The 22,736-nt window shown below is 50.4% G+C and overlaps 1 protein-coding gene across 3 annotated transcripts in view; it reads right to left on the reverse strand.

The window, feature by feature from the left end:
* Positions 1 to 22,736, reverse strand: part of MAP3K13 (mitogen-activated protein kinase kinase kinase 13) — an 83,203-nt gene that overhangs the window by 12,550 nt on the left and 47,917 nt on the right. For all 3 annotated transcript variants that reach the window (XM_083154389.1, XM_083154388.1, XM_083154390.1), the window contains exons 3-8: positions 17,760 to 17,943; positions 15,277 to 15,468; positions 14,463 to 14,621; positions 12,449 to 12,607; positions 8,480 to 8,588; positions 5,953 to 6,062 (exon numbers count right to left, since the gene is read on the reverse strand). In XM_083154389.1, coding sequence (XP_083010515.1) covers positions 5,953 to 6,062; positions 8,480 to 8,588; positions 12,449 to 12,607; positions 14,463 to 14,621; positions 15,277 to 15,468; positions 17,760 to 17,943 — 913 coding nt within the window. The remainder of the gene's footprint in view (positions 1 to 5,952; positions 6,063 to 8,479; positions 8,589 to 12,448; positions 12,608 to 14,462; positions 14,622 to 15,276; positions 15,469 to 17,759; positions 17,944 to 22,736) is intronic.

Below are 22,736 nucleotides of genomic sequence, written 5' to 3' on the forward strand. Positions count from 1 at the left end.
GGAGGTGTGAGGGTGTACCAGTGTGAGTAGTACAGGTGGGAGTAGGGGAGGTGTGAGGGTGTATCAGTGTGAGTAGTACAGGTGGGAGTAGGGGAGGTGTGAGGGTGTACCAGTGTGAGTAGTACAGGTGGGAGTAGGGGAGGTGTGAGTGTGTACCAGTGTGAGTAGTACAGGTGGGAGTAGGGGAGATGTGAGGGTGTACCAGTGTGAGTAGTACAGGTAGGAGTAGGGGAGGTGTGAGGGTGTACCAGTGTGAGTAGTACAGGTGGGAGTAGGGGAGGTGTGAGGGTGTACCAGTGTGAGTAGTACAGGTGGCAGTAGGGGAGGTGTGAGGGTGTACCAGTATGAGTAGTACAGGTGGGAGTAGGGGAGGTGTGAGGGTGTACCAGTGTGAGTAGTACAGGTGGCAGTAGGGGAGGTGTGAGGGTGTACCAGTATGAGTAGTACAGGTGGGAGTAGGGGAGATGTGAGGGTGTACCAGTGTGAGTAGTACAGGTAGGAGTAGGGGAGGTGTGAGGGTGTACCGGTGTGAGTAGTACAGGTGGGAGTAGGGGAGGTGTGAGGGTGTACCAGTGTGAGTAGTACAGGTGGCAGTAGGGAAGGTGTGAGGGTGTACCAGTGTGAGTAGTACAGGTGGGAGTAGGGGAGGTGTGAGGGTGTACCAGTGTGAGTAGTACAGGTGGTAGTAGGGGAGGTGTGAGGGTGTACCGGTGTGAGTAGTACAGGTGGGAGTAGGGGAGGTGTGAGGGTGTACCAGTGTGAGTAGTACAGGCGGGAGTAGGGTAGGTGTGAGGGTGTACCAGTGTGAGTAGTACAGGTGGTAGTAGGGGAGGTGTGAGGGAGTACCAGTGTGAGTAGTACAGGCGGGAGTAGGGGAGGTGTGAGGGTGTACCAGTGTGAGCAGTACAGGTGGGAGTAGGGGAGGTGTGAGGGTGTACCGGTGTGAGCAGTACAGGTGGGAGTAGGGGAGGTGTGAGGGTGTACCAGTTTGAGTAGTGCAGGTGGGAGTAGGGGAGGTGTGAGGGTGTACCAGTGTGAGTAGTACAGGTGGTAGTAGGAGGGTGCACCATGGTGAGTAGTATACTGTAGGTGGGAGTAGGGGAGGTGTGAGGGTGTACCAGGGTGAGTAGTACAGGTGGTAGTAGGGGATGTACAGTATGAGGGTGTACCAGGGTGAGTAGTACAGGTGGTAGTAGGGGATGTACAGTATGAGGGTGTACCAGGGTGAGTAGTACAGGTGGGAGTAGGGGATGTACAGTATGAGGGTGTATCAGTGTGAGTAGTACAGGTGGTAGTAGGGGAGGTGTGAGGGAGTACCAGTGTGAGTCGTACAGGTGGGAGTAGGGGAGGTGTGAGGGTGTACCGGTGTGAGTAGTACAGGTGGGAGTAGGGGAGGTGTGAGGGTGTACCAGTGTGAGTAGTACAGGTGGCAGTAGGGGAGGTGTGAGGGTGTACCAGTGTGAGTAGTACAGGTGGGAGTAGGGGAGGTGTGAGGGTGTACCAGTGGGAGTAGTACAGGTGGTAGTAGGGGAGGTGTGAGGGAGTACCAGTGTGAGTAGTACAGGCGGGAGTAGGGGAGGTGTGAGGGTGTACCAGTGTGAGCAGTACAGGTGGGAGTAGGGGAGGTGTGAGGGTGTACCAGTTTGAGTAGTGCAGGTGGGAGTAGGGGAGGTGTGAGGTTGTACCAGTGTGAGTAGTACAGGTGGTAGTAGGAGGGTGCACCAGGGTGAGTAGTATACTGTAGGTGGGAGTAGGGGAGGTGTGAGGGTGTACCAGGGTGAGTAGTACAGGTGGTAGTAGGGGATGTACAGTATGAGGGTGTACCAGGGTGAGTAGTACAGGTGGTAGTAGGGGATGTACAGTATGAGGGTGTACCAGGGTGAGTAGTACAGGTGGGAGTAGGGGATGTACAGTATGAGGGTGTATCAGTGTGAGTAGTACAGGTGGTAGTAGGGGATGTACAGTATGAGGGTGTACCAGGGTGAGTAGTACAGGTGGTAGTAGGGGATGTACAGTATGAGGATGTACCAGGGTGAGCAGTACAGGTGGTAGTAGGGGATGTACAGTATGAGGGTGTACCAGGGTGAGTAGTACAGGTGGTAGTAGGGGATGTACAGTATGAGGGTGTACCAGGGTGAGCAGTACAGGTGGTAGTAGGGGATGTACAGTATGAGGGTGCCCCAGGGTGAGTAGTACAGGTGGGAGTAGGGGATGTACAGTATGAGGGTGTACCAGGGTGAGTAGTACAGGTGGGAGTAGGGGATGTACAGTATGAGGTTGCCCCAGGGTGAGTAGTACAGGTGGTAGTAGGGGATGTACAGTATGAGGGTGCCCCAGTGTGAGTAGTACAGGTGGTAGTAGGGGATGTACAGTATGAGGGTGCCCCAGGGTGAGTAGTACAGGTGGTAGTAGGGGATGTACAGTATGAGGGTGCCCCAGGGTGAGTAGTGCAGGTGGTAGTAGGGGATGTACAGTATGAGGGTGCCCCAGGGTGAGTAGTGCAGGTGGTAGTAGGGGATGTACAGTATGAGGCTGTATCAGTGTGAGTAGTACAGGTGGTAGTAGGGGATGTACAGTATGAGTGTGTACCAGTGTGAGCAGTACAGGTGGTGGTAGTAGGGGGATGTACAGTATGAGGGTGTATCAGGGTGAGCATTACAGGTGGTAGTAGGGGATGTACAGTATGAGTGTGTACCAGTGTGAGCAGTACAGGTGGTGGTGGTAGTAGGGGGATGTACAGTATGAGGGTGTATCAGGGTGAGCAGTACAGGTGGTAGTAGGGGATGTACAGTATGAGTGTGTACCAGTGTGAGCAGTACAGGTGGTGGTAGTAGGGGGATGTACAGTATGAGGGTGCCCCAGGGTAAGTAGTACAGGTGGTAGTAGGGGATGTACAGTATGAGGGTGTATCAGTGTGAGTAGTACAGGTGGTAGTAGGGGATGTACAGTATGAGTGTGTACCAGTGTGAGCAGTACAGGTGGTGGTAGTAGGGGGATGTACAGTATGAGGGTGTATCAGTGTGAGTAGTACAGGTGGTAGTAGGGGATGTACAGTATGAGTGTGTACCAGTGTGAGCAGTACAGGTGGTAGTAGGGGATATACAGTATGAGGGTGTATCAGGGTGAGCAGTACAGGTGGTAGTAGGGGATGTACAGTATGAGTGTGTACCAGTGTGAGCAGTACAGATGGTGGTAGTAGGGGATGTACAGTATGAGGGTGTATCAGGGTGAGCAGTACAGGTGGTAGTAGGGGATGTACAGTATGAGGATGTACCAGTGTGAGTAGTACAGGTGGGAGTAGGGGATGTACAGTATGAGGGTGTACCAGTGTGAGTAGTACAGGTGGGAGTAGGGCAGGTGGGAGTAGGGGAGGTGTGAGGGTGTACCAGTGTGAGTAGTACAGGTGGGAGTAGGGGAGGTGTGAGGGTGTACCAGTGGGAGTAGTACAGGTGGTAGTAGGGGAGGTGTGAGGGTGTACCGGTGTGAGTAGTACAGGTGGGAGTAGGGGAGGTGTGAGGGTGTACCAGTGTGAGTAGTACAGGCGGGAGTAGGGTAGGTGTGAGGGTGTACCAGTGTGAGTAGTACAGGTGGTAGTAGGGGAGGTGTGAGGGAGTACCAGTGTGAGTAGTACAGGCGGGAGTAGGGGAGGTGTGAGGGTGTACCAGTGTGAGCAGTACAGGTGGGAGTAGGGGAGGTGTGAGGGTGTACCGGTGTGAGCAGTACAGGTGGGAGTAGGGGAGGTGTGAGGGTGTACCAGTTTGAGTAGTGCAGGTGGGAGTAGGGGAGGTGTGAGGGTGTACCAGTGTGAGTAGTACAGGTGGTAGTAGGAGGGTGCACCAGGGTGAGTAGTATACTGTAGGTGGGAGTAGGGGAGGTGTGAGGGTGTACCAGGGTGAGTAGTACAGGTGGTAGTAGGGGATGTACAGTATGAGGGTGTACCAGGGTGAGTAGTACAGGTGGTAGTAGGGGATGTACAGTATGAGGGTGTACCAGGGTGAGTAGTACAGGTAGGAGTAGGGGATGTACAGTATGAGGGTGTATCAGTGTGAGTAGTACAGGTGGTAGTAGGGGATGTACAGTATGAGGGTGTACCAGGGTGAGTAGTACAGGTGGTAGTAGGGGATGTACAGTATGAGGATGTACCAGGGTGAGCAGTACAGGTGGTAGTAGGGGATGTACAGTATGAGGGTGTACCAGGGTGAGTAGTACAGGTGGTAGTAGGGGATGTACAGTATGAGGGTGTACCAGGGTGAGCAGTACAGGTGGTAGTAGGGGATGTACAGTATGAGGGTGCCCCAGGGTGAGTAGTACAGGTGGAAGTAGGGGATGTACAGTATGAGGGTGTACCAGGGTGAGTAGTACAGGTGGGAGTAGGGGATGTACAGTATGAGGGTGCCCCAGGGTGAGTAGTACAGGTGGTAGTAGGGGATGTACAGTATGAGGGTGCCCCAGTGTGAGTAGTACAGGTGGTAGTAGGGGGATGTACAGTATGAGGGTGCCCCAGGGTGAGTAGTACAGGTGGTAGTAGGGGATGTACAGTATGAGGGTGTATCAGTGTGAGTAGTACAGGTGGTAGTAGGGGATGTACAGTATGAGTGTGTACCAGTGTGAGTAGTACAGGTGGTAGTAGGGGATGTACAGTATGAGGGTGTATCAGTGTGAGTAGTACAGGTGGTAGTAGGGGATGTACAGTATGAGTGTGTACCAGTGTGAGCAGTACAGGTGGTGGTAGTAGGGGGATGTACAGTATGAGGGTGTATCAGGGTGAGCATTACAGGTGGTAGTAGGGGATGTACAGTATGAGTGTGTACCAGTGTGAGCAGTACAGGTGGTGGTAGTAGGGGGATGTACAGTATGAGGGTGTATCAGGGTGAGCAGTACAGGTGGTAGTAGGGGATGTACAGTATGAGTGTGTACCAGTGTGAGCAGTACAGGTGGTGGTAGTAGGGGGATGTACAGTATGAGGGTGCCCCAGGGTGAGTAGTACAGGTGGTAGTAGGGGATGTACAGTATGAGGGTGTATCAGTGTGAGTAGTACAGGTGGTAGTAGGGGATGTACAGTATGAGTGTGTACCAGTGTGAGCAGTACAGGTGGTGGTAGTAGGGGGATGTACAGTATCAGGGTGAGTAGTACAGGTGGTAGTAGGGGATGTACAGTATGAGTGTGTACCAGTGTGAGCAGTACAGGTGGTAGTAGGGGATATACAGTATGAGGGTGTATCAGGGTGAGCAGTACAGGTGGTAGTAGGGGATGTACAGTATGAGTGTGTACCAGTGTGAGCAGTACAGGTGGTGGTAGTAGGGGATGTACAGTATGAGGGTGTATCAGGGTGAGCAGTACAGGTGGTAGTAGGGGATGTACAGTATGAGGATGTACCAGTGTGAGTAGTACAGGTGGGAGTAGGGGATGTACAGTATGAGGGTGTACCAGTGTGAGTAGTACAGGTGGGAGTAGGGCAGGTGGGAGTAGGGGAGGTGTGAGGGTGTACCAGTGTGATTAGTACAGGTGGGAGTAGGGGAGGTGTGAGGGTGTATCAGTGTGAGTAGTACAGGTGGTAGTAGGGGATGTACAGTATGAGTGTGTACCAGTGTGAGCAGTACAGGTGGTGGTAGTAGGGGATGTACAGTATGAGGGTGTACCAGGGTGAGCAGTACAGGTGGGAGTAGGGGATGTACATTATGAGGATGTACCAGTGTGAGTAGTACAGGTGGGAGTAGGGAATGTACAGTATGAGGGTGTATCAGTGTGAGTAGTACAGGTGGTAGTAGGGGATGTACAGTATGAGGGTGTACCAGGGTGAGTAGTACAGGTGGTAGTAGGGGATGTACAGTATGAGGGTGTACCAGTGTGAGCAGTACAGGTGGTAGTAGGGGATGTACAGTATGAGGGTGCCCCAGGGTAAGTAGTACAGGTGCACAGATAGAACTGCACCGCATTATATACAAACTCACCTCAGTTCCTCTCTGCGTCTGCGGATCAGCTCCTCATCCAGGCGGTGGATACAGGTTCCTTCACTCTTAATCTTTTCAAAGTGCTTCTTGACTTCCTCCCTCCACTCAGCCTGGCCATGGGGACAGGGAAGATACAGTGTGAGCATTAGCCTCATGTAAGAAGGTTGAAAACAGAACCACTATTAGTAGGTGTTGGAATAAGAACAAAGGGGAAATCCCGATCAGATAGTGAGGTGCCGCCTCCCATACGCCCTCCTGCTCCACGCACTGAACATATATAGATCTTCCCGGGGCCCCTTTGTCTCGTGTAGACGTTGGCGGTAGATCTATGTGATCCTTTGGCGCAGTCTGCGGGCTCCCTGTACGGGAATCGGGGGGGGGGGCAGTTATGGTCACTACACTGCTAGAAGCGAACAGGATGGTGAATAGGGGAGCGTGTGAATCAGAATAAGGTCCTTAGTGTCATATCCCAGGAATACCCAAATGCTAGAAATATCAGTGAGCACATTACCGGCTGCGTAGCCCAGCTGAGAAGCTAGACGCACGGCGGCCATGTTTGGGGTCACGCAGTTGCCACCACCCTCCTTCCGAGTGGTTGTGCCAGCCCAGTACCCGTTTTGGGAGATCAGCGGCCCTTAATCAGGCCATTAATGAATGTTATTCTCTTGCTGTTCTGGATTAGGGCGCTTATTCTGGTTCACTCGCAAGGGCAAATTCCTTCCCAAATGGACAAAACCATGTGCACTGCAGGTGGGGCAGATGTTACTTGTGCAGAGAGAATTAGATTTGGGTGGGGTTTTACTTCAAAGTGAGATCTATATTACATAAAAAAAAAAAAAGCAGCCAGTATTTACCCTGCACAGAAAAAAAAATAACAGCGCAGCATGGTTTTGTCCATCTGAGAAGGAATTTGCCTTTGCGAGTGAACCAGAATAAGGGCCTAGGTTTGTACAGCTTTAAGGCTGGAATAAAACTGTAATGAGTGATATTGGGACAAAGGGTGGACACGGGCCCTGGCTGGGGGCTTGCGGAGCGGTACGGGACAGATATTTTAGCAGTTACAGGCAGTGGATGAATGAAGCAGGAGAAAAATGGGGGTGGGGGGGGGGTGGGTGGTCGGTGGTGGTGTAGATGGGCGGCTGTGCGTCTAGAAGGGCTATTTAAGCCCTTTCAGTGTATCTGACAATAGCGGGGAGGCAGAATACGCTCAGAAATGTTCCAGCCACTTCAGCCGTCATCAGAGCAGAGACATGGGCTATTTCTGTCTCCCATGAGTCACGTGCAGCCGGAGGAGGTGCAGCCGCTCCACTTATCTGTAGCACACAAGACGTGCGCTGACTCACCTGGGGGGGCGTGCTGCGGCACAAGAGCCGGAACGGCGTCTTATATTCCCCTACATCCAGCTACAACAGAATATCAGGAGGAAGGAAGGAGAGGGACCGTCCAATCAGCTGCTGTCCGCGCACTAGATCCCTCTGCTCTGGTATGCCGGCATTAGGTAGACAGTGTCTTGGTCGACAATCAAAGGGACGACCACTATTGGTCGACAGTCAAAAGGTTGACGCATGGAAAGGTCGACGTGCATTTGGTCCACATGGTCAAAAGGTCTACAAGCAAAATGTCAACAGGAAAAAGGTCGACATGAAAAAAAAGGTCAAGTGAGTTTTTCGTGTTTTTTTTTTTTTTTTAACGACTTGTTCATACGTTACCATCCCAGTGGGCATAGCGGGCATGACTCAGACCCACTCGCTAGGCAGCAGGGGCGGGTGCTGACGTCTTGTGATGTCAGCCGACTCCTCTGAGCAGGGAACTCCCAGAAAACGCTGGGTGTTCCAATGATGCCACCCCCCCCCCCCCCCATGGGTATCCACATGCACAAATACGGGCATGCACATGTGCGGACCCCCCCCCACCATCAGAATGGGGCCAAATTTGGCCCCTTCGGACAAGACTGACTTAGGCTGCAAGGGAGAATATAACAGTGAGGTCCCGTGCCCGAACCATGGCGTGGGCAGCGAGCCATGAGAGGGGACGCGGCGCACTTATACGGTGTCCATGTCTATCTATGTCAACATAGACACCCCTAAAAGAAAGTCAAAAACTCACGTTGAAACTTTTTATGATGCCCTTTTGCTTGTGTCAACCTTTTGCCCATTTCGACCTAATGTATGCCGACATTTTTTTTGTGTTGACCTTTTGACTGGTGACCTAGACACTGTTGAACTGATGGCCCATACCCCTCTTCTCTAACTATAACTGAGTCACTGAGTTACTGGGGAGGTCCCTCCAGATGGCTGCAGGGTGGTCTTCTGCGGTTCTACAGGTTAATAAGGGGGGGGGGGGGGAATCAGCTCACGTGAAGTCACTGCGGGGAGGACTCACAGGAGAACCCGACAATCATACATCTGCAGTGCTGTCCGAGGCTGTGGGGTTGCCGGGGGTGACTGACGCTCTGGAAACCTACTACATGCCCTGTTCCCAGCAGTACACACATACTCTAGGCGGCATTGTCACGTTGGGAACATACCTGTGACTTGAAGTACGTCTCCTGTGGTGTCCCCAAGACGTCAGAGGAGGCGATGTCCAGATGCATGAGGATCTGTCGGAATGAGGGACGGTTCCTGGGCTTGCTTTGCCTGTAGATGGGTGAATACTGCTTGTTACCATGCACGTCCTGGGCAGCCATGCCAGCCTTCCCGTAGCTACAACCACCTGCATACCAACATCAGGGGCACACTGAGGAGATGTACCAAGCACTCCACAGAGCGGAGAAGGGGACCGGCGGAGAGGTTGCCTATAGCAACCAAGCAACTTCTACTGTAGCAGTCATTTACCAAGTACAGTCTGTAACATGATAGGTATCAGTGGACTGGTTGCTACGAGCAACATTTCCTCTTGTGCGCTCTTTAGAGTGCTTGTTACATCCCCTATTACTAGTATAACATGGCTGCTGTCCGTGGTCCTAATGCAATACCATTACATTTCACATTTCCCTCCTGATCACATATAAACTCACAGGGGGGTGATTCAATTACCCCAGGACTTCCCGCAAGGTTTTAGCTCCAAGGTTATGTGCCCAGAGCTATCTGATTACTGCTTGTGGTACACGAAAAGCTGAGGGGGCACTTTCCCTGGAGTTCTTGCCTCCGGGCAACTGGGACAAACTTACGCCACCGCTTCTTGATACACCTTCCTCATAGAGGTCTTTGAATCCTATTAGCTCACATGGTGCCTAGTGCCAAACCACGCCGCCCTGACAAGTGCCACAACACGCTGCCCTGACAAGTGCCACAACACACTGCCCTGACAAGTGCCACAACACGCCGCCCTGACAAGTGCCACAACACGCCGCCCTGACAAGTGCCATACCACCCTGACAAGTGCCACAACATGCCGCCCTGACAAGTACCACAACACACCGCCCTGACTAGTGCCACAACATGCCGCCCTGACAAGTACCACAACACACCGCCCTGACTAGTGCCACAACATGCCGCCCTGACAAGTACCACAACACACCGCCCTGACTAGTGCCACAACACGCCGCCCTGACTAGTGCCACAACACACCGCCCTGACTAGTGCCACAACACGCCGCCCTGACTAGTGCCACAACACACCGCCCTGACTAGTGCCACAACACGCCGCCCTGACAAGTGCCACAACACACCACCCTGACTAGTGCCACAACATGCCGCCCTGACAAGTACCACAACACACCGCCCTGACTAGTGCCACAACACGCCGCCCTGACTAGTGCCACAATACACCGCCCTGACTAGTGCCACAACACACCGCCCTGACTAGTGCCACAACACACCGCCCTGACTAGTGCCACACCACGCCACCCTGACGTGCCACAACACACCGCCCTGACGTGCCACAACACACCGCCCTGACAAGTGCCACAACACACCGTCCTCACAAGTGCCACAACACACCGCCCTGACTAGTGCCACACCACGCCACCCTGACGTGCCACAACACACCGCCCTGACTAGTGTCACACCACGCCACCCTGACAAGTGCCACAACACACCACCCTGACAAGTGCCACAATACACCGCCCTGACTAGTGCCACAACACACCGCCCTGACTAGTGCCACAACACACCGCCCTGACTAGTGCCACACCACGCCACCCTGACGTGCCACAACACACCGCCCTGACGTGCCACAACACACCGCCCTGACAAGTGCCACAACACACCGTCCTCACAAGTGCCACAACACACCGCCCTGACTAGTGCCACACCACGCCACCCTGACGTGCCACAACACACCGCCCTGACTAGTGTCACACCACGCCACCCTGACAAGTGCCACAACACACCGCCCTGACTAGTGTCACACCACGCCACCCTGACAAGTGCCACAACACGCCGCCCTGACAAGTGCCACAACACACCACCCTGACAAGTGCCACAATACACCGCCCTGACTAGTGCCACAACACACCGCCCTGACTAGTGCCACAACACACCGCCCTGACTAGTGCCACAACACACCGCCCTGACTAGTGTCACACCACGCCACCCTGACAAGTGCCACAACACGCCGCCCTGACAAGTGCCACAACACACCACCCTGACAAGTGCCACAATACACCGCCCTGACTAGTGCCACAACACACCGCCCTGACTAGTGCCACAACACACCGCCCTGACTAGTGCCACAACACACCGCCCTGACTAGTGTCACACCACGCCACCCTGACAAGTGCCACAACACACCGCCCTGACTAGTGTCACACCACGCCACCCTGACAAGTGCCACAACACGCCGCCCTGACAAGTGCCACAACACACCGCCCTGACTAGTGTCACACCACGCCACCCTGACAAGTGCCACAACACGCCGCCCTGACAAGTGCCACAACACACCGCCCTGACTAGTGCCACAACACACCGTCCTCACAAGTGCCACAACACACCGCCCTGACTAGTGCCACACCACGCCACCCTGACGTGCCACAACACACCGCCCTGACTAGTGTCACACCACGCCACCCTGACAAGTGCCACAACACACCGCCCTGACTAGTGTCACACCACGCCACCCTGACAAGTGCCACAACACGCCGCCCTGACAAGTGCCACAACACACCACCCTGACAAGTGCCACAATACACCGCCCTGACTAGTGCCACAACACACCGCCCTGACTAGTGCCACAACACACCGCCCTGACTAGTGCCACAACACACCGCCCTGACTAGTGCCACAACACACCGCCCTGACTAGTGCCACAACACACCGCCCTGACAAGTGCCACAACACACCGCCCTGACTAGTGCCACACCACGCCACCCTGACAAGTGCCACAACACACCGCCCTGACTAGTGTCACACCACGCCACCCTGACAAGTGCCACAACACGCCGCCCTGACAAGTGCCACAACACACCGCCCTGACTAGTGTCACACCACGCCACCCTGACAAGTGCCACAACACGCCGCCCTGACAAGTGCCACAACACGTCACTCTGAACTTTGTATCCTACGTGCAGAATAAAGACTATCAAGGCACCTGCTCTCATGGTGCAGCTGCTCTATAATAACGGAAGCCCCCGCCCACTCACTAGTCATCTCCAGATTGGACTACTGTAATCTCCTCCTCCCTGGCCTCCCCTCTCTCCACTCCAATCTATCCTCAATATCCTATCCTCAAATATACCATGTCCACCTCCCCTCTCTTACAAGCCCTGCACTGGCTCCCCTTCCCCATTCCTTTCCCACCTACATATCTGACCTTGTCTCTCTTACACTCCCACCCGCCCTCTCCGCTCCACAAATGCACGTCGCCTCTCCTTCCAACAGGTTACTTCCTCCCATTCCCGCCTCCAGGATTTTGGCCGCAGTGCGCCGGATCTCTGGAATACTCTACCTCTCCCTATCAGTCTTGCCACCCCCCTACAAAACTTTAAACGGGCTCTGAAGACCCCACTTCTTCAGTAAATCTAACCATCTCTCACCCTAACCTTATGTTTATGCTCACTTCTACCCCTGCTGTGTCACCCTAGTCTGTCTGCCCCTTCCCTTTAGAATGTAAGCTCTAACAAGCAGGGCCCTCTCTCCTCATGTGCTTTTCTAAAGCTGTGTACACACAGTGCAATATTGCTGGCAATATGGTGGCTGAGCCACCATATTGCCAGTGATTTGTTTGTGCTGCGGCAATAAATTTGCATTTGTACTGTAAATCGTTCTTTTTTTGCTCATTTATGTAATGCTAGGCGCTGCGGAATCCTTGTGGCGCCATATACCTAAACTATAATAATAATAAATAAGTACATATTTTGTAACTAAACGCAATGCTTTTAGGTGACGTCCTATAATTGTCATTTGAAAAATATCAACATTCAAATATAGATCCTCAATAAGAAGATTGAAGCTCTGCCATCAGATTTCTCATTGGTCCACACAGACACTCCCCTCCGCCTCCCTCCTCCCCTCCATTACCGATCCTCTCATCAATAACAAACTATTCCGGCTTCTTACCATGTCTGCTTCATGAGGATTTTGAAGCCGTCAGGGCAGGTAGAGGGGACAGGGAGGTGAAGGCTGTTGCTGCCCACACCCCAGATGATGGCAGATGAATCCACGTCCTTGTACGGGATCTCTCCCGTCAGCAGCTCCCACAGCAAGACCCCAAAAGACCTGGAACATCAATAAGGCCTTGTGATTACAGGAATAAATACAGCCATTAGTCTACATTCTGCAACAACACATAGGTGGAACGTAGAGAGGCAGCAGCGGTGTGTCTAGGGTGCACGGAATAAACTAGTAGTCTTGCGGCTAACCACCTGCATAATAAGGATTACAAGGACGCATACCATCGTTGAGGACACCCACCACCCCTTGGGTTAGCACCTTCCTCCAGCGCTCCTCCATCCGGCAAGGTTTATGGACCCCACCACAATCTAGCCCTAGGACGTTAAAATCCAGTATACACAAGTACCTCCATAAAAGGACACTACCAAGGGAATCCATGCCATAAGTATTACCCTTATTTGCATTTTATTATATGTACCATTTAATATTCTTTTTATTTATTTTTTATCCTTAAATCTTTTTGTATTTTGTTCAAATATGTCTACATGTATTATTGTGTAAAGTATTTTATACCTACCAAGTGGCTTTAAAATCCACTTAATATTCAGCGAATAAAACCCTATACATAAAATGAATTGTACCATATTGATCCAATTTTTAGCGCTCCACTTTTTTCCCCTTTTTTTCCGGTGTGTCTAGGGGGTGCCCCCAACTGGCACACATCCAGGGTCACAATTGCGCTTTATAAAAACTATGCCGAGGTTTCCATCAAGATGGGAGAATCGAAGAAGCGAAATTGGTACTTGTTTCCTAGCACCGATTTCTTTGGGGTGGTCGTGTCGGAAAAATCGCGTCGGTCGCATCGCATGCGATTTGGTCGCATGCGATGCGACCGACCCGATTTTTTTAATTGAATCAAATGTGAATAGGGTCCCTGGGACCCGATTTTACATCGGATTCAATGTAAAATATTCCCTAGACCCCCAATTTTACACCGTAAACCCCACCCCACGATTGACGGCAACCCAAAGCGTGGCGAGCGCAGCGAGCCCATGAGGGGCGGTGGTGCGCGTCCTCCGACCTTTTCATTCCCCTACTATCCACGTCGGCGTGGAGTTGAGAATATAAAGTGTGGCGAGCGCAGCGAGGCAAGCGTAGCAAACCCCGCGAGGGGACACGTATAACTTCACGCTTCGGGCTCGGTGGCTCGCTGCGCTCGCCACACTTTATATTCTCAACTCCACGCCGACGTGGATAGTAGGGGAATGAAAAGGTCGGAGGACGCGCACCGCCGCCCCTCGCGGGCTCGCTGCGCTCGCCATGCTTCGGGTTCACATCAATTGTGGGGTGACGACGGGGACATATATAATGTGAAATGGGTCATATTGGCCCATTTCACATTTTTTACTATGTGAGATGGACTTAATCAAGTCCATCTCATCTTGTGCCATTATAATGGCACAAGACCAACGCGATGCTCCCGATTTCAATGTTAAAAAATATTTTAACATTGAAGCCTATGGCAAAATCGCGGGCATCGTGTCGGGGCCAATGTTAATGGTCGCGACCGACGCGATGCCCGCGATTTTCCCTTTGACGGCAAAATGGACCTGATTTCAAAGGAAATCGGGTCTATCGCGGGCATCGTGTACCTTAACTTAAAGGTACACAATGCCCGCGATTGTGGCCGTGCTAGGAAACAAGTACCGCAAAATTCTTATGACTTTGGTACCAACCATTTTATTAAATAATGTTTTTTCATAATTCTCTGCTTGGTTTCTCATTTTTTTGCACTTTGCTTGTATACAAATTCTCCACCAGCATGTAACACGGAGGCGGGACAATGGGTCTCATTGAACTTACTGGTTATGCGCTACATTAATGACAGCCTCTATGTTCCTGTGACTGGGGACAGAAGCACACAGAGATACCCCACTACAACCAGTAAGCGTATACTGACCAGATGTCCACTTTCTCTGAGACGGGCTCGTTGCGGATGACCTCTGGGGCCATCCAGGCCACGGTGCCAGCAAAGGACATCTTGGTGCTTTTGTCACTAAGTTCCTTGGAGGTTCCAAAGTCTGAGATCTTCACGGCGTCTATGTGGGTGACGAGGACACTGCAGGAATAATACACAGTTATTTGTTATTAGTACTAATGTTCATTCAGATGGAGATTAAGGGGGATATTCAATCCCCCGCTGCCATTCCCGACGGGGGAAATGGCAGCGGGGCCCTATTCAGTGCTGTCTTCCCCAACAGCATTGAATAGGGATCTTGGCAGAACGGACCTGACTTCACAAACAGCCGGGCACATTCTGCCAAGAACGGCTGGGAATTGACGAGCTCCGGGCGGCAGCTCGCCGATTACAAGTCGCTTCTCGCGGCCACGCCCCCTTCTCGTTGAATCCCGCCTGCAAATCCTCAGTCGAGCAGACCGAGAACGGGACAGGGTCACGGCTGTGGGGCCAGCCTGACAGTCGTGACCCTACGTTGGATACCCCCCTTACAAGTGACTTGAAAGGGGCCAAAGGTTTAAATGTTGTAATGCACAAAATGGCAATCGGCACAATTTTTTTTTTTTTTACTAAGGTGGGAGTTCTACTGAACATGGGATGTTGCCCATAGCAACTAATCAGATTTGAATTCTTATTTTTTTAGCACCTTCTAGAAGGTAATAGATAGAATACTGTATAGATGGAATCACAGCACACAGGTGATTGGCTGTCTCTTACTCGCCCCATGCCGTAGCAGTGGCAGGACGATGAGACTCACTTAGGTGACTTCAGGTCCCTGTGGATGATCTTGTGCAGGTGGAGGTAGTTCATTCCGCTAGCGATCCCAGTTGACCAGTCCACCAGAAGTCTTGGGGTCACCTTGCGGCCAGCCCGTAGCACCTCATACAGCTGTCCTTGAGCACAGTACTCCATGATCAGGCAGTAACACGGGGCCTGCGTGCAGACGCCTCTGTACGGGCAACAGAACATGGTAACTGGTCAGGCTGGAGTCAATATATAGGGAAAAGCAAATGGTACTGTATATATGTATTTATTATGTAAGTTATAATTATATCATTATGCTTGTAAGAAGGCAGCTGGGATTACAGAGACCTACAATAAATCAGGACATTTGTGATCTGCCGTTATCCTGCCCCTATATACAGGCTGCTCTGATTGATGATAGGTGTTGGCGGGATGATCAAAATGGAAAGCGTCCTCTTAATCATTATGGAAGGATGAAGGTGTAAATATTATTACCTGCCAGATTTCCTCACCTTAAATGAACTTCAGTGCTTGTATACTGAGCAAGCCAAAATACAGAGAGACAAGGGGGAGGGAGGGGGTGAGAGAGAGGGGAGGGAGGGGGTGAGAGAGAGGAGAGAGAGAGAGAGAGAGAGAGAGAGAGAGAGAGAGAGAGAGAAACAGAGACATAAGGGGGAGGGGTGAGGAGAGAGAGAAGGGAAGAGAGATAGGGAGAGAGAGAGACGAGGGGGAGGGAGGGGGAGATAAGAAAGAGAGGAAGGGAGAGACAGATAGGGAGAAGCGAAGAGACAGATAAGGAGAGCAAGAAAAAGACACGGGTGGGAGGGGGAGAGAAGAAGGGAAGAGAGAGATAGGGAGAGAGAGAACCAGAGAGACAAGGAGGAGGGATGGGGAGACAAAAAGGGAAAAGACAGATGGGGAGAGAGAGTAACAGAGAGACAAGGTGGAGGGAGGAGGAGAGTAGAAGGGAAGAGAGAGAGAGACAGACAAGGGGGAGGGAGGGGAGAGAAGAAGGGAAGAGACAGAAAGGGAGAGAGACAGAGAGACAAGGTGGAGGGAGAGGCGGGAGAAGGGAAGAGACATGGGAGACAGAAACAGAGAGACAATGGGGAGGGAGGGAGAGAGAGAAGGGAAGAGACCGATAGGGAGAAAAAGAGAGAAACAGAGACAAGGCGAGGGAGGGGAAGAGAAGAAGAGAATAGACAGATAGGGAGAGAGACAAATAGACAAGAGGGGGAAGACGGGAAGAGACATAGAGAGAGAATGAGACAGGGCAAGGGAGGGGGAGAGAAGAAGGGAAAAGACATAGGGGGAGAGAGAAACAGAGACAACTGGTAGAGAGGGAGAGAGAAGAGAAGAGACAGATATGGAGAGAGAGAGAAACAGAGAGACAAGGGGTAGGGAAAGGGAGAGAAGTAGAAAAAAGGGTACTTATGTAGTATCTGGGTGCCCGGTTTTGTGATTGTATGTCTTACCATACAATCCGATGCGATTTGATGCGATTTTTCATAGGATTCAATGTTAACAAGGTCCTGTTCATTTCCCCACTATCCAAGTGGGCATAGAGTTGATTTTATATAGCGTGGCGAGCGCAGCGAGCCACCAAGCCCGAAGCGTGGCGAGCGCACGCGGAAAACAATTTACGTAATCCGCGGCCCCTCGCCACGCTTCGGGCACGGCATGCAATTTCGATGCAATTATCCGACCCGATCTTAAAATCGGGCGCCCAGATACTACATAAGTACCGAAAAAAGTGAGAGACAGAGAGAAAAGGGGGAGAGAGGGGGGAAGAAGAAGGTAAAAGACAGACACAGGGGGCTATTCTCATAGCTATCTATACAGCGACAGAGGTCATTATCATAGCTGGCACCTATACAGCGGAGGCGCCATTGTCATGGCCGGCACCTATACAGTGGACGCACCATTCTCATAGCTATCTATACAGCGACAGAGGTCATTATCATATCTGGCAGCTATACAGCGGAGGCGCCATTGTCATGGCCGGCACCTATACAGCGGAGATGGCCATTCTCATAGCCGGCACCTATACAGTGGAGGCACCATTGTCATAGCCGGCACCTATACAGCAGAGGCGCCATTCTCATATGATGTCCTTGCAATGTGTATTGGGGGGGGGGGGATAAGTACATCCCGTCCTTAGGCTGTTGTGTATTGTGACCAATATTTCCACGTATTCCTGTCTCTGAATAAGCCGCATCGCTTATTCTGGCAAATAACTAATAGATGAGCGAATGACACCAAGACAATTGTGTAGGCGTCTTTTCGCTCTCTCCCCTCATTCTCTATAGGGAACGATTGGAAGATGGAAGAGAGTGTCGTCTGCAAGCGCCATTAATTCCTATGGTGAAAATCTCTCTCATCTCCAAAGTGACAGCTAGAACATCAGTCCCAGAATAATTGTTACTGATGATTCACTGAAAGGATGTACGAGGTATCAGAGTGATTCATGTAATGAGCCGCAATCAGGGGACCTACTTGAAATTGATGATGTTGGGATGCTTTAACTTCCTCAGGTGTTTGATATCTGTTTCCTTCTGCTCTCGCACTTTCTTGATGGCAACTTCCTCTCCCCGGAACTTCCCCAGGAATACCGCTCCCTGCGCCCCACTCCCCAGCCACTGCAGCTCCGAAATCTCCTCGAAGGGAACCTCCCAGGTGTCTGGAGGGCAAGAAAGAGGTGGAGAAGTCAATCAATGTCCCTTACTAACTGTCACATAAGAGGCGAGATGTAATAGGGTGCGATTTTTGAGATGTGTGATTTTTTGGGTCAAAATCCCACATTTAGCAAACATTGCACATGTACAGTAGGGATGCAGTCAAAATCCTGACAGGGTCAAAATCCCGAATGGGTCAAAATACCGACATGGACAAAATAGCGACATTTAAAATCCCGACAGGGTCAAAATCTCGACATTTAAAATCCCGACAGGGTGAAAATCCCGACATATATAATGTACAAGTGAAACAGTCTACATGCCTTTCGGTCGACAGGTGCGAGGTCGACATGGGTTTTTTCACTGTTTTTTGAACCGACATGTGCTAACAGGTGGTATTTCATGCCCTACCATCCACTACGGCGTGGTGGGAGAATGAAATAGTGTGCCGAGCGCAGCGAGGCACCGCACCTGAAGCATCGCGAGCAACCTGAGGTTCACTTGCAACTGTGTCCATGTCGACTGTGTCGACATTCGGGTAAAAAAACAGTGAAAAAAACCCATGTCAACCTCGCACCTGTCAACCGAAAGGCATGTAGACTGTTTCACCTGTACATTCTATATGTCGGGATTTTGATCCTGTCGGGATTTTAAATGTCGGGATTTTGACCCTGTCGGGATTTTAAATGTCGGGATTTTGAATGTCGGGAATTTGTCCATGTCGGGATTTTGACCCTGTCGGGATTTTGACCGTGGGGATTTTATACCCAATCCGTACAGTAGTAGTGTGCAATCTGTGGTAAAAAATTGCACATTTTGCCATGACCAAAAGCTCGCACATTCAAAATTGCATCCAGATGTTTACTCATAGAAAACATTAAAAATGCAAATGTAATAGGGTGCAATTTTTCAAATTGTACCCTAAACATTAACAAAAACCACCAAAAAATAGACCAGGTCCAGGCTGGCGAGTTTGACAGAACCATGCACAGATCAGTGAGATATGTGCACGATTCTGTCCAAAAAATTGTGTAAAAATTAAAATAAAATGTAAATAAAAAAATGGCGTGGGGTCTCCCTCGAGTATAACCACCTACAGGCTCATTGAGCTGGTCCTGGTTTGACAAATACAGGGGGGGAGGAGATGGGATCCCTGTATTTGAGAAACCAGCACCGGGCTCTTGAACCGGTCCTGGTTCCAACAATATTGGGGACAAAAAGAGTAGGGGGTCCCCGTATTTTTGAAACCAGCAAAAGCTCAATCAGGCCGGGGCTGGTTATGCTGCGGGGAGGGGGACAGTGGTGGACACCCCACGCCATCTTTTTTATTTGACCAAAAAAATCGCACATTCCCATTACTAAAAAATTGCCAGAAATCGCAAGTGATTTCTGACGTTGCCTAAGAATTTGCACCTTGTTACATCTCACCCAAGGTTTCGGTCATAAAAAAAAAAACATAATTTACTGTAATGTCAGACAGAAGCTTCCTCACATAATGTACTAACTTGATATTATCTGTTACATTTAATGGAATCATTAGAACCAGAGACATTTATGAACATGTAACGAGTTACCGGCGTCACTTGGTGTAATGTGAAAACGCCATCACTGTATCCTGAGATAAACCGCCTCATTATTCTGCCGAGTTCTCCTCCTTTAGAGGTCAATTTAGTAAAGATTCTAAATAGCAACCAATCAGATTATAGGTGGGATGCTCTAAACCAGTAATGCGGTAAAAATCCAGATAACAGGGTTTTTACCGTATTTCTGTATTCTCTAACCCCCCTCTGCAGTGTCAGCGCTGCTGAGGGAATCACCCAAAGCTGTTGATTCCATGCAGAAGCCTATGGGCTTCCTACCACCACGCTGTGTGAGGGATCCGTCACGGATCCATCCCAGCATGCCCCACAGCCGGACCCTGCATCGCAAGGGACAGCTCTTATCGCAAGAGCTGTCCCTTGCGTTAATGAGCGCATATGTTAGAGCATTAACGGTTGTTAGAACATCCCGCCCTATATCATTTATATGTTGCATCCTAGAAAATGAAAGACAGAATCTGATTGGTTTCTATTGGCAACATCGCCTCTTTTCATTTTTAGAAGCTTTAGTAAATACCCCCCTTATGCTGCGTCTATAGGCCTAATTCAGACCGTTTCGATTGACTGCGAATTTGCAGCCTGAGCGATTATCGAACGAGCGCACGTGCGTATGGTACGATGTGCACATGCGCAAGGCTAGGGTAAGGCTCCTATTCAGGGTTAGGCCTATCCTGCAAATAGGGTGAAGCTGGGTACAAACTAGAGGGATGGAGACTGGTTCTGTTAGCGGGGATTGCCGATAGACACTGGCGGGATGAACGATCACTGCTCCGGACTTCATTATTTTTGTCCCGAATTACGACACAGTCGACATGGACACTTAAATGTAGCATGGCTTGCTGCACTCGCCATGCTTCGGGCACGGTGCATCGATATGCTCGACACAGTATTTTATTCTCCCACCACACCCCTACAATAGATGGTAGGGCATGAAATTCCACCTGTCGGCACATGTCGGCTCAAAAAAAGGTGAAAAACCCCACGTCGACCTTTTGACTGTCGACCTTCCCCAGGTCGACCTAATGCTTGTGTCGACCTAATGACCCTGTTGACCTAACTCATGTCAACCTTCCTGCATGTTGACCTTAATGCATGTCGACCTAATGGTGTCAACTCAATGCTTGTAGACCTAGTGACCGTATCCCCTGCAGTTAGGCTGCTGCAGTTGTGGTTAGGGTGAGGTTCCAGTTAGGGTGCACAGTGCCAGTGTGTGTCTAACTTAGGTATCCCTGAGAAAATTGGGGTTAGGCCTACACTGCAAATAGGGATAGGGTTAGACTACAATTAGAGTTATGTTAGACAGCAGTTAGGGCTAGGCTGCTGAAATTAGGGTTAGGGGAGGCTGTAATTAGGGTAAGGACTAGAATGTAGTTGGGGTAAGGGCGAAGCTTTTAAATAGGGTTATGCTGGGTACACACCAAAACGATTTGGGCACAATCCCATCAATCTGGATCCAATTCCGACCGATTGGATGCAGATTGTATGTAGATTGGGTTTTTTGGATCCGAATAGGATCCGATTCCGATCCGGTGCTCGTTTTTTAACGTTGCCCACGAGGGAAGATGGTGGGCTTCATTGTACTTTGTATTGTTACAAGAGATCCGTGGTGTGCATTTGGGGGTTCCAGGCTGTGTTTTGCCCCCTGCGTTGTTCTACGTAGTATTGCCACCAGGAATTTTTATGCCAGCACGGGCACAGAGGAATTAATGGTTCCGAGTTATACAGAGGTCTCCTATTCAAAGATACCATTGTATGGTCACTAGGATGCTCTATGTATTGTACCTTGTGCATCAAAAAGCTCCATGTATTGCATATGATTCAGAGTATTGTCCATCTGCCACTAAAATGCCCCAGAGGACACTGCAAAGTTCTCCCCAGGTGTGGTTTAAAAGAGAAGACCCATTCGCACGCTCCTCTCCTTTCTGGCAATGCAGCAGCCTGCACATACAGGGTTACATTTACTAAGACCGGAGTACTATGGAAGATGGGTTGTTGCCGATAGAAACCAATCAGATGCTATCTATTATCTTATAGAAGGTGCTAAACCAATAAGAATCAGAATTCTCCCATCTTAGTAAATTTACCCCACTGAATGCAGGGCTCCGAAACACTGCGCCATGTTCCCCAGAGCCGGCCTTAGGCATAGGCAAACTAGGCAATTGCCTAGGGCATTTGGAATGCATAGGGGCACCAGCAGCTTCTGCTGATGAAAATGATATGCAGCATGCCTATATTCTGTGTGTGAGTTAGGCTGTATCTGCATATGAAATAGTGTAATTATGGAAATCACTGTAACATAGCATTCCGTATGCAGGTACAGCCACAGTCGCACACAGAATATAGGGGTGCCACATATCATTTCAATTATCGGAAGCTCCATGTGTGTGCTGGTCATAACAATGCCAATAAGACGAATTTTCAGCAAAAAAGGCACCCAACGTTAGCAGAACTGGCCAGGAGCTGCATGGCCTATTGAGTCAAGATGTATGAGGAAACATCTGTATCCAAGCAGAGGCAGAGGTCACAATGTTAGCGGCTGTGCGAGTGCTGATTGCGGGTGGGTTGGTTGTGCAATAGTGTTTGTCATACGTGTAAGGGGCATTATGTGTGTCATGTGTATAAGGGCATTAATAATGTGCAACATATGTGTAAAGGGCATTATGTGTGTCATGTGTATAAGGGCATTAATAATGTGCAACATATGTGTAATGGGCATTATGTGTGTCATGTAATGGGCATTAATAATGTGCAACATATGTGTAATGGGCATTATGTGTGTCATGATGTGTATGAAGGGCATTAATAAAGGTTGGCATAATGTGTAAGGGGCATTATGGTTATAAGGACATTAATAATGTGTGTCATGTGTAAGGGGCATTACTGTGTGGTATTATCAGGGGTGCCAAGAGAAAGTGGTAGGGGGTACAAATTACCCAGGCCAAAGTCTGATGGAAGGGCCCAGTGGGGGCCCCGGGCCCCCTCCCCTTAAGTGACAGCAGCAGCTGCAGCTCTTCTCCTCTGCCCAGCACACACTGCTGTGCTGGGTTGCAGTGTGGCCATGGAGGTGCTTAAAATACAAAATTATCTCAGGATTTTTTTCTAAGGGTATAATGTGAATAATGTGAGGAGTAATGTACATAAGGTAAAGTGGTACTACTGTGTGATGTAACGTGAATAAGGGACACCATTGCAAGATATAA

Source organism: Crinia signifera, chromosome 7 (genome assembly GCF_055691185.1).
Source record: "Crinia signifera chromosome 7, ASM5569118v1, whole genome shotgun sequence".
NCBI classification, from domain to species: Eukaryota; Metazoa; Chordata; class Amphibia; order Anura; family Myobatrachidae; genus Crinia; species Crinia signifera.